Source organism: Lynx rufus, unplaced genomic scaffold, assembly GCF_022079265.1.
Source record: "Lynx rufus isolate CCGP_SWC_20201006 ecotype Redwood Valley unplaced genomic scaffold, mLynRuf1.p SCAF_12, whole genome shotgun sequence".
In the NCBI taxonomy this organism is placed as follows: domain Eukaryota; kingdom Metazoa; phylum Chordata; class Mammalia; order Carnivora; family Felidae; genus Lynx; species Lynx rufus.
The window spans coordinates 3,947,892-3,960,186 of NW_025814826.1; the positions used below are offsets into that span (position 1 = coordinate 3,947,892).

Sequence of the window (12,295 nt, forward strand, 5' to 3'; positions counted from 1 at the left end):
AGATGGAATAAGTTGTGGGCATTGTTTGTAGTTGGATATCTAGTATTTCTTGCTTTTCCAAACAAATATACACATTGCATTTTCTGCCTTATTGTAGTATATTTGATTACGGTTTTGTGTAAACTTTTTCTTATCGGATATTTATTACACAGTAAATTATGTTGCTTTGCAAAAAAAAATATATATATATATATGGAAAAAAAGAAAAGAAGTCTCATGTGATTAACGTCCTCTCTTCCCCTGTCACTGTTCTAAAGTCTCACTGGTGCTTGTTTACAGGGAGAAGAATGGCGTCAGTTCCCTCCATTGGTTGCCTGCTGGCCAGAAATCAGTATTATCGAAGTAAGTTAGTATCATCCCTAGAGGATACTCCTAGAGGATGTGATTTAAGGTGATGTTTGTGGGATGTTATTAACCTATGTGTCATGTCCTGGTCAGAATTTAAGGAACAAGACTGGATGACTGTTTGTGACAGTGAGGAAAATGGGAATAGAACTCGTTCCAGACTTCTCTCGAATCAATATTGTCAAGGTTTATGTCTTTGTTTTAACTCTGTTATATTATATCACATTGATGCAACCATTAACTCTTAAAATAAGTGAAAATAAGTGCATATTTCATAATTGCTTTAATTTCATGTATCGTACACTTGATAGGATACATTAAAAGCTGATAATTTTACATAAATAAAATACTGTTTATTCCTGAGAAAAGAAGGGATAGCATGACTCTGCTTGAAGGCTTTTTTAAATTTCCATATTCTGCTATGGATAATAGGTCAGCTTCTATTTGGCCAGTTTGATTTTTATTGATCTACCCATCTGTGAATATTCATAGCTGAATAGAAAATTGTAGCTTATTAAAGAAAATTCAGAAATTCCATAGAATGAAACGATCATTTCAGGAACAAATGATCATTTATTAAAAATATGTCCACAAGTAGAAAATTCTTATTTCAATGATTGTTTGTAGATGAAAGTTGGAGAGGGCTATTGATTTGTTTTTTTTCAAAATGTTTAAACTATGCCCATTTATTTAATGTTATTATATCCATAGAAGTTATTTTTATATTCTGATCTTTTAAAAGACTTATAGGTTTAAAATACAAGTACGATAAAGTAAATAAAATGTTTAGTCTTCAAAAATAATTCCTTTGGGGTACCTGGGTAGCTCAGTAGGTTAAGTGTCTGGCTTCTTCAGCTCAGGTCATGATGTTGCAGTTCATTAGTTCAAGCCCCGCGTCAGGCTCTGTGCTGACAGCTCAAAGCCTGGAGTCTGCTTTGGATTCTGTCTTCCTCTCTGCCACTCCCCTGCTCACGCTCTGTCTCTCTCTCAAAAGTAAACGTTAAAAAAATTAAAAATAATTCCTTTATTTCTGAAAATCTAACTTTTGCAGAATATTTAGATATGTAATATTTGTAGGATGTTTAAATATGTAATATTTCTAATGTAGAATATTTCCAATATTTATTCTTAATTTTATACTAACATATTGATGACTTTTATATTTAAAATTTTTTTAATGTTTATTTCTTTTTGACAGAGACAGAGACAGAGCATGGGGGGGGGGGGCGGCGGTAGAGAGAGAGGGAGACACAGAATCTGAAGCAGGCTCCAGGCTCTGAGCCGTCAGCACAGAGCCCGACACGGGGCTCGAACTCACAGACTGCGAAATCATGACCTGAGCCAAAGTCGGACGCTTAACCGACTGAGCCACCCAGGCACCCCAAATGCTGACTTTTATATTTTAAATGCTACATCTATATGTATGGAGGGATTGATAGACAGAGTTATCCACCATAGAAAGGAATATACCTTATTAATAGAAAATGTAAGAGCATGCTATGAGTCCATTGGTCTTCCCAGTAGCTCCCTTCCAGGCTTGGTCTGGTGGTAGGCATGACCCATGGAAATCAACCAGAACTTGCCCTCCAGAAAATGACAAAGAAATCCTGGGAAATTCACAAGGGAAAAAGACAAGGATAGCTTGACCATGTCTTAAGAGAGCAGAAGGACTCAGATAATGCAGCTAAAGCAGAAGGCAACTAATGAGAAAAAGTCTATGCAGACAAGAGACAAATGATGACTCTTTGGAAAACCTGGGTGCTATGCCAGCTAGGTGTATCGCAAGCTCTATGGTCAAAATTTTCCAGCACAAACAGTCACATGTTATGGCATATCCTTACGAAACTATCTTACACTTAAAAAAAAAAAAAAGTAATACGCCTTTTTCTGGAAGTCTCTTTGACTCATTGACAATTTAATCAATTTTAATTCATGAACTCATGATCCAGGAGTAAATTATTTCAAAACATGCTGCTTTGCTACTTCAGAGTCTATGCATAAACAATATATCTGTGTTTGCCAATTCTTTCTTTGTTTACTGATTGTTTTACAGAGGCCAGCATTTCTTCAGTTAGCTCTTTAAGCGGCTCTGATTCTGTTAACGTCATACCTGATGACAAATCCCAACAAGGTATTTGATTTATTTCTTATCAGCGTCATCCTCATGATTTTCCTTTGTTTTTAATCTTTCAAATGTGTTTGGTAAGGAGATAATATGACCTTTATTTGATAGAGTTACCAAAAGTGGCAGAATCCGACTGGTGGTTTAAATCCTTTTTCCATTCTGAACCGGAACTTTCAGATGTAAGAAGAAAAGACCTGTCTGCCAGTAGGTACGTTGTAGGTTTTGTTTGTTTGTTTTCTGATAAACGTTTTGTATTTGCTCTTACATGAAACAATATAAATGTAGGTGGTAATTATGATGTTAACCAATCAAGATAAAGCATAGTTGTTTCTTGAGAGTGGTGAAGGCTTCACTCTAAAGCATACTTGAGGTTTTGAGATGCATAAGACATTTGCCCCTCCCCCCCCCCCCCGTTTTGTTAACAGTCAGCCAAATCACCAGTACTCTTTCTAATACTGTCACTGAAGAGAAATTGAAAAGCCATGTGCCAACTTCTACCATGGTTTAGGGAAAATAGATTGGGAATCAGAGGCAAGGTTCTAAATTTGTTTCTCTGATACCTTCAGGAAACAAATAACAATTATCTACTCCAGTGAAAAGGAAACATGGCTCCCTGGAGAAATAGTTGGTTCCAGACAGGAAAGGACAAGGAAAAAAAAATGAGCCTGGCCCATCTTATGGTGTGAAAGAGAAAGAAAGGCTCAAAACATGACGTAGATGTCAAAATGACACAGGAACCAATTGGCCAAATCTGGGACAATTTCAGCAACAAAATAAAGATAGTAACAGGTAATTGCCGTAGAATAAGATAAAATCTGTTCATCATCATTGATATACATAAATAATTAAATGAACAAATGAGGGAGAAGGGAAAGCTCTTTATTGCAGAATTCTAATTAATAAATGTAGAAAGAATGATGGAAATAGAGAATTACCATTTGACATATATTACAACAATAATTGTTCCAGGCAAAGATTATCCATGGATGCTAAAATAAATGGAGACCAGTATGAAAAATTAGGTCTTCTCAGAGTGTCTCCCCCAAAATACTTATTAATTACAAAGAGGAAAATTAGTAAATTTCCAATGGAGAAAACTATCAGATACAACCTTAACAAAGCAAACAGAAAAACAATGATTTAATTGCTGTCCTAGACAACCTGCTTTAGTCCCACTGCTGGTTTTCATTGGCCTCTGTCTGGCACCAATTTCTAAATAGGAGATTGAATTGGTGGGTTTGCGTTCAAGTGTTTCTACACATTTTGAACTCTAACACACTGAGTAGTATAGTTTTTATTCTAATGGGTTCTAAAATACTTATTTTTTTTTAGACACTTGACTATGACTAGCTACTAGACGGAATAAAAAGAGTAAATTATAATGGATTTCATGGGTCCTAATGTTAATATATAAAGATTTTGATGAATATTTTACATACGATAAATTTGAAATAGAATCAATTATATATTGATACACTTAAAAATCAAAGACAGAGAAATCAAATGAGGCTGCTTGTTGAAAACATGTATTTTTTACTCTCTTTACCAAGTATATTAATTTGAATTATCTAGGTAACTTTCATTTATTTTTCCACTTTACTTTGACTACAAAGACAATGTAATGTACGGGTAAGCATTTCTCAGCTCTTTGTGTGTAGCAATTCGGTGAACGCCGTCGTAGTATCTCACCACTTTACGCAGCTCTCATAGTTGATTCTGACGATCCAGAAGATCCTGCCTGCTGAGCTGCTGTATCTGTGAAGCACACCTTTCAGTACTAAGCTATTCCAGGTGACTTTCCTTCATTATAGGAAGACAGAAACCTGCTGGAGTTCCCATTTCCCAGACAGGATCTGCAGACACCCAGACAGCGAAAGTTTAGGCAGTTTCCTCAAAACACAGACGATTGTGCAAGCGGCATCAGCAACGTGGAGACTATCGAGAAGTGTGGCTTTGAAAAGTAACGAGTCTTCAAATGTAGTGACTTGTATGAAATAAACTTTTCCTTACCCATGTGATTTTTCAAAGAGTGTTTAAAAGTTGTTATTCTTAATTTTCCAAAAAATTCTTAGACTCTTTATATGTCTGTCAAATGATTATGTCTTAAAAGTGAAGCTTTGTGCCTAACGATGGTCGGAAGGGTGTTGTACTCACAAATGTAGGGAACGGTTGCAAAACTGTACTTTTAATCATGAACATTGGAAATAGAAAACACACCCATAGATACATCACCTGTTACAAATAGATTACTCCAGGGGCACCTGGGTGGTTCGGGAGGTTAAGCGTCCAACTCTTGATTTTGGCTCAGATTATGATCTCATGATTTGTGTGATCGAGCCCCACATCGGGCTCTATGCTGTCAGTACAGAGATTCTCTCTCTATCTGCCTCTCAAAATAAATAAATAAACATTAAACATTTTTGAAAAATATATCACTGTATATATATAACTAATTGGTTATTGTGTAGACTTTAAATTTCATAATTTTAAATAATATTTAACAATATGGAAAATCATGATAGAAAGTTGAGTGAAAAAGGAGAATAATTTATATGTGATATGATTTTAGTTGTTAGAAATGTACATATTCATAATAGTTTCAAAGGAAATACACCAAAATGGTAACAGTGGGCGTTTCTGGAGATGGGATTATAGGTGATTTTCACTTTCTTCTTTATATTTTTCTGTGTCTTCAAATTTTCTAATATGATAAGTTTTGTGTCTAATTAGAAAATAATGAGTGACTGGTCACATTTCGTGAATATGAATATTTCCTACATCGGTTAGAATAGTCCCTACTTTCCTCAATATGGGGTAGATAATACCAAGAGTTGCAGTTGAAAAGTTTCTGTATACTGCTTGTAAATATTTTTCAATGTGAAATGTGAGGCTTAAGAAATTTGGGGTGGTTTGGGGCGCCTGGGTGGCTCAGTCGGTTGAGCGTCCAACTTCGGCTCAGGTCATGATCTCACTGTCCGTGAGTTCGAGCCCCGCGTCAGGCTCTGTGCTGACAGCTCAGAGCCTGGCGCCTGTTTCAGATTCTGTGTCTCCCTCTTTCTCTCTGCCCCTCCCCTGCTCATGCTCTGTCTCTGCTCCATCTCTCTCTCAAAAATGAATAAACATTTTAAAAAATTAAAATAAAAGAAATTCAGGGTGGTGAATTCACTAAGAGGTCGATGTCACTGGTTTTATGTGAGTATCGTTACATTAAACACCCTGTAGAGCACACATGGTTGTTGGTAAAACTGTCTTCCTGCCCAACTGTGTTACTATGAGAAAAAATATCAGGACTGACCATTTACTGTGCTGAAGACAACTGAACATTTTTTTCCTACTCTTTCCAAATGGGACATGCATTCCTTCAATTTTGTGTGTCTCTATTACTTTGCTGTCAATGAAGGGACTCATATGTCACTTTGTCCCAGTAGCACCTCATTATTTACACATTACTGCTTTTCTGGTGTTGCCCGCCTATGCATTTTATGTATTTGTAGAGACTAATGACATGTCTGGGCTCTGTATTTCATTTGGCTTTACTGTAAAATTAAATTACAGGGATTGAAGACTAAGTGTTTTTTTTCTGAAGTTAGAGAAAAATGTGATGAGACTAACATGGTAAATTGTGGGAGGTTTTGTTTTTACTTTAAGATTATCAACAAATTCTTTTTATCTTGGACACTTGGTATATGTGTGAACAGATTGCTTGTTTAGGTTATTCGATGAATTTCCTCAAATATGTTATCAAGTTGACATTTGCTTTGTTCACCAAGAAATATAATGTTCATTAAATTATATTTTGCCTATGCATTTGTATATTTTGAATGTGTCAAAATTACTGCTTTTATATTAGTTTGACCGGTGTTACTGCTGCTGAAAGTTGTTATCGTTTAAAGTAGTTGGATTTTACACAATATTTTAGTCAAATATATTATAATGAGCATATATAGTTATTAAGCATTTTAGAGTGGCTAATAATGCACATATATATGTGAGAATGGATGGGTAGAGAGATAGAAAGAGAGGGAGATAGACAGGGATCCTAAAAAATAAATATATGAGGAATCTTTCAGAAAAGTAACATTAAAATGAATTAAAAGATGATTAAAGATTGAAAGAATTCTTATGTGCTATCCCAGGGTTTCTACAAAATGAGAATGGTATAAATAAAGAGAACAAAACATCTTCCAGTTAATTGCTTCTAATGTAATTTTCCTACAATTCAGACACTTTGAGGCTGTGTTTGGAAAGTACTTCACACATAGATCTCAGTATAGCTGTGTTATTTTAGCTAAAACACCTCCTGCCTGGCTTTGCTGCCTAATGGTTAGATAATAAATAGTGAGGGCTAAATATATTTTAAGAGTGTCATAACTCCCTATAACTTGAGATGTGCTATGACCATTCTAATTTAATATTATGAAATGTTATTTGACTTGGCTGTATTAAATGCAACTAGGTTTTGGCAATTTTTGCTCAGGTTCTGTGAAATTATATGTTACGATTCCAGTAATTTGTTGAGATATGATTTTGATAGCAGATTCCCAGTTATTGACCCTGTATCTTCTACAGATAAAACCACCAAGAGCCAATTCATCAATTCTCACTAGAGTTAAAGACCTCTAGCTGGATTTTAAACCTACTTGGTGCTTCATACATTACGAAGAAGCTTGGGTCGTAAGGAACAAAATCCAAGAATTCCATTTGCCTATTAAAAAGGGATGATGGAAAAATAATTGTCTAAGTTGAATGGAGTAGCTAAACTTCTGGTTTAGATTTTATTTTTTATAATTTTTGGGTCGACCCACTTATTTGCTTTCCCACTGGCATTACCCAAACCCAGACTTTTGTCATTTCTCCCAAGGAAAAGGGCCATCACATCTTATGGTCTACCTGCAGTCTTTGTTAGGTCTCTTCAATTGAATGTCCTCTACAGATCGGTCACAATCATCTAACAAAACACAGATCTGCAATCCTCTTCTGTGAATACACATTAACACTAGCTCGCCCACGGTATTCAATAATTCCATTACGTTCCGGGTAAAGTCACGACTCGCACAACACCTGCCCCCTCCCACACACACACGGCATCCTAACCCATGCAGATCTGATCTCCATAGCAAGTCTCATATCTCGCTCCCCAAAGCTTCCTGTGTTCCAGCTACATCAGATTTCTTTCAGTTTCTCACATACGTCAGCTTCTCTCTTGCCACAGGGTCTTTCTCCAGACTCTTCTCTCAGCTTGGACTCTACTCATCTTTTAAATAGGGGCTCGAAGCTCTTCCTCAGAGAAAATGTCTCCAATCCACTTACGAGATTAGATTTTTCATTATAAGCTCTCATAGCCTCTATTTCTCTCCTCACTAGCTTTTATCTCACTTATAATGGTACATTTGTTTGTCGAGTTGTTTGTTTTCCCCACTGCACGATAAACTACACCAGGGCAAGGACCATGTTTGCTCTGCTCAACATTTTATACCCAGCTTCTGACATTTCAGCAAATATGGGTCAAATGGATGACAATGGTTCTTGAGCGAGGGCTGGCCCCTCTCTCCAGAAGTGTTACATTTTGGCAAAGAAAAGCAAGCGCTAAATCAAAAAAGACAGTGTTTTCCAACAGTGGCCAGCTCTGCAAAGGAAATGAAGTGCTTGTGTTGGAGAGTGACGGAGGGAGGACAAGAGGCTGAGGGAAGGTTGCCCCAACCGGGGTGTTAGGAAAGCCTCACCAAGAAGCAGGCGTGGGACTGAATCCTGAAAGAGAGGAAGCAGCCCATTTGGGGAAAAGCACTCCAGGCAGAAAAAATAGTGCAATTTACCACGCTCTACATAGTATATCTGGTCTCCTATTACACTGTTTTCAAGAGACTGCTGCTTTAGAAGAATTTGGTATTTTCTAGGTGGGGGTCAAATTGTCTACTGTGTTTCTTGCCAGCAAAAACTGGGATGAGAAGTGGTCTGGTCAGGGTTGGGCTTACAGACTTTTTTCTTAAAGTCCTTCAGGGCGACCTATGCATTATCGAAACATCACCCTGCACAAGCAGCACGCATGTAAAGTCACCGGGCATCTGTGAATGCCTTCAGTCCTGTGGGACCGGCCTCATGAGCCTCTCCAGGGCCTGAAATAATTTCCTAAACCAACAAGGGAAGTTTTATCCCATCATTTTCTTCCCACCTCTCTTACCAAATGGATAAACAAATTGCTATTATTTTAAAGATTCTTTTCTGGTTTCATTTCAAAAATTATCTTCTTATAATTACTTCATACAAAAAAAAAAAACAAACTAGTCAAAGAGAGTGCTACACAGTTACTTTCCTTCCTCAATAGTTTAGAAAGAATGTATTTCAACTGGGGTGTCTGAAAAATGTTCTCCTGTTACAGTATAATGATTTGATTTCCAAAAGATGGAAGGGGAAAAAAAGTATGGTATCTTTCTCATACAGTGCTCTCAACAACTTTCATTTAACTTTTTAATGCATTCTAATTAAATTCATTATAACCAAATATGTATTTCATCTATTCAGGAAAAATGATTTGTATTTTTTGTTATAGTTTTTTTTTAATTTTTTTAATGTTTATTTATTTTTGAGACAGAGAGAGACAGAGCATGAACGGGGGAGGGGCAGAGAGAGAGGGAGACACAGAATGTGAAGCAGGCTCCAGGCTCCCAGCACAGAGCCTGACGCGGGGCTCGAACTCACGGCAGTGAGATCATAACCTGAGCCGAAGTCGGACGCTTAACCGACTGAGCCACCCAGGCGCCCCATGTTATAGTTTTATCTAAATAGGTCACATACAAAAGTTTTGTTCCATCCTTTTTAATTAGATAGATTGAAAATCATTTGTATCCAGGTTGTAAACCCAGAATATGTTAAATCACTTGCACTATTGTAATTATTTGATTAACAGCCAACAGGAATGTGAGCTTCATAAATATTTTATCCTTTTTACATGCCTAGCAGAGGTTTTCAAATTAATGAATGAACAGTTACTGGAACTGTGATTTATACGTCAACTAACAAAGTTAGGATTTTGAAATTACTTTACGGCGAAGAGGGGCCAACATTTTATTTTCAAATAAACTGCTTTGAAAATGTTTATGCAATCTTAAAAAGTGCATCTCGAGAGCAATCCATCTTTGAATTTCAAGCTACATTTTACCATGAAGAGAGAAGACGGACAAAGCTCACCAACTAAACCGATAATGTTGCATTTTCTTAAGTCATCCTAGATGGATTTCACATACCCGTTTATTTCCTGTTACTGCCGATACTGCTTAATATTCTGGAAGGACGCCCGATTATTCTCTCTATTGCTCAGAAAGCATCCTCGCAGCTGCCTCACGTCTGGCTGACATTCTGTGCAGTCCCTGAGGTAGCAGCGCAGTTGAGTCTGCTTGATGGAAGTTACGGGAGCTCAATCTGTCCCGCGTTCTGGACTCCAGCAGCAGGACCCCACGCTGAAAGCCAAGCGGGCTTCATTCAAAGCAGCAGTGGAGGGCTGGGATGGAAATCTGGGCAACGTGGAGGTGAATTATCTTCTCTTGTACAGATCTTCAACACTTTAGCCAGTCTCGAACTGGCAAATTCACGCAACTCAACCAACAAGGCTTTTCCTTTTGAAAACTGCCTGTTACCACTATTCCACACTCCTTGTCCTTTCAAAATTGTAGAGAATATTAAATTTCACGTCAAATCTCTCTGTAGCTAATTATTCTAATTTGTTATTTACAGTGCTCAGGTGAAGCACTTTGTGATTCTTCAAATGGCAATGATAACTTGTCTGATGCCGAGGAATTAGAACGGCGGGGCCAGGGAGAAAGCCTGGAGGGGTGTTTCAACAGTGCAACAACTCTGCAAGAGCCTTGGCGGCTGCCGACACCGAGAGCTGCGAAGCCGCCGCCTGCACACCTCAACCTTCCGAGGGCCTGAGAACTGCGCGGGGAGTTTGATAAAACGCAGACACCAAAGCTCCTTTTCCAAAGCTCCTTTTCCAGCTCTTTTCCAGATCGACGGTCCTGGTCTGAAGCTGAGTCCTAGCAATCTCATTTTTTTTTTAATTCTTTTAAATGTTTTTATTTATTTTTGAGACAGAGAGAGGCAGAGCATGAGCAGGGGAGGGGCAGAGAGAGAGGGAGACACAGAATCCGAAGCAGGCTCCAGGCTCTGAGCCATCAGCGCAGAGCCCGATGCAGGGCTCAAAGTCACAGACTGCGAGATCATGACCTGAGCCGAACTCAGACGCTTAACCGACTGAGCCACCCAGGCGCCCCAGCAATCTCATTTTTTAATTAGGGCTCCTGGTAAACTGTACCTGCCATGTAGGGTTGGGCTTTCTTAGACTTGCAGAAAGGGCAACGCTCCCTCCACCCAAACCCGGGGAGCAAGGCTTTGGTTTGCTGTGGTTGTAATTTCAGACGTGAAGAACCCAGCTGGCCCGAGAGAGCATGGGAGTAATGCTTGACACAAAAGCAGGCAATACGGAGAAGTCATTTCAGGTGACAAAGGGTTAGGGGCGAACGTGCGTAATCAAAGGTTGAAGGAGGAGCGGGAGTTCGGAAGGACCTTCTACCTTTGCGGGTAGTGTTCTTCTACATCCTCAGATGTTAAGGGTGACGGAAACCTGCTAACTTGTTCTGAACGTGAGCTTCTTGTTTTTCACTTCTTAAGTCATTCCTTAGCTGTGTTAGAGATCCACGCAATCTGCAAGAATGATGCTTTTTCTAATTTATCCCCCTGCACTCCTGTGAAGTGAAACACCTACTGTGCGTCTCTGCTTTTCATCGTTGCCCTGTGATTCTGTGCTGGCACTATGGCTGTCAAGATAAATAGAGAAAAAAACCGGCTCGTGTCACTTCAGTTTCAAAAATAGCAGTACATGAATTAAATCATTAGAGGCTAAGAGACTTCCAGACATTGGGGATGTGTGCTGACTTTGCTAAGCAAATTCCGGTGGCAGTGTTTGTTTTATTCATTCATTCGCTGTGATCATTTATCGTCTGAAGGCCCCGTGTCAGGAACTCACTGGACTCCAGTCTCCCGAAAGCTCGTTTCACATGAACTTTGAAGTTGGAATTGAAGTTTGCAGATTGTGGAATGGCGAAAGGGAAGACTAGTATGACTGAGGTGAAAAATAACCACCGAGGCTTTCAACTTGAAGAAAGTGGAACAATAGGGGCGCCCAGGGAGGGGCTCGGTCCGTGAAGCACTGACTCTTGATTTCAGCTCAGGTCATGATCTCACGGTTCCTGAGTTCGAGCCGGCGTTGTGCTCTGTGCTGAAAGCAAGGAGTCAGCTTAGGAGTCTCTCTGTCTCTCTGCACCCCTCTCAAACATAAATAAATAAACTTAAATGATAAATTAGTGGAAACAATTTAAAAACTTTATAGAATTCGAAAATAATTCTTCAGTACTAAGAATTACACAAGTGATAGGTCCTGTTATGAGAATCAGTTAAACCCTGTGGTTTCGCTGCTTGTGTGGTCTCAAGAGGTTACTTTGCTTGGTCAGGGATGAGGAGGAGAGCACTGTGTGTGTGTGTGTGTGTGTGTGTGTGTGTGTGAAGATGTGTAACAACAACCCAATAATGACTGTGAGGCTTTACAGACTGTGTCACCCAGGCGCCCCAGGACGGGTCATTCTTAAACAACTGTACTTGTGCATTACTGTATTAAGTACATCACACTGTTGTAGGTAACTGGGGTACTTCAGGAGACGATGACACAGGATTCTTGCCTGTCAAGAGTTTGCAACAATCACAAACTGGGGCGTGCTTTTTGTGAAAGAATAATTTATTTAGAGTAAGTAGTATGTGCATATAATATACGTTCCA

General features: G+C 38.7%; 2 protein-coding genes across 2 annotated transcripts; both read left to right on the plus strand.

The window, feature by feature from the left end:
• Nucleotides 1-287: 287 nt before the first annotated feature.
• On the plus strand, nucleotides 288-4,434 carry PPDPFL (pancreatic progenitor cell differentiation and proliferation factor like). Its single transcript, XM_047074397.1, has 4 exons — nucleotides 288-342; nucleotides 2,399-2,476; nucleotides 2,579-2,685; nucleotides 4,282-4,434. Exons 1-4 carry the CDS (start codon nucleotides 288-290, stop codon nucleotides 4,432-4,434), a joined length of 393 nt encoding a protein of 130 aa, XP_046930353.1.
• Nucleotides 1,900-2,083, plus strand: LOC124507479 (small EDRK-rich factor 1-like). The gene is given in 2 exon segments (XM_047073815.1): nucleotides 1,900-1,976; nucleotides 1,978-2,083. Coding segments are annotated over 2 exon segments (183 nt in total).
• Nucleotides 4,435-12,295: the final 7,861 nt, after the last annotated feature.

Excerpts from the sequence above, each read along its gene's own strand:
- PPDPFL (XM_047074397.1), top strand. The coding sequence starts at position 288 with ATGGCGTCAGTTCCCTCCATTGGTTGCCTGCTGGCCAGAAATCAGTAT. Across the intron at positions 343-2,398 it reads CAGAAATCAGTATTATCGAA|AGGCCAGCATTTCTTCAGTT; the intron begins GTAAGTTAGTAT and ends ATTGTTTTACAG. Across the intron at positions 2,477-2,578 it reads TGATGACAAATCCCAACAAG|AGTTACCAAAAGTGGCAGAA; the intron begins GTATTTGATTTA and ends TTTATTTGATAG.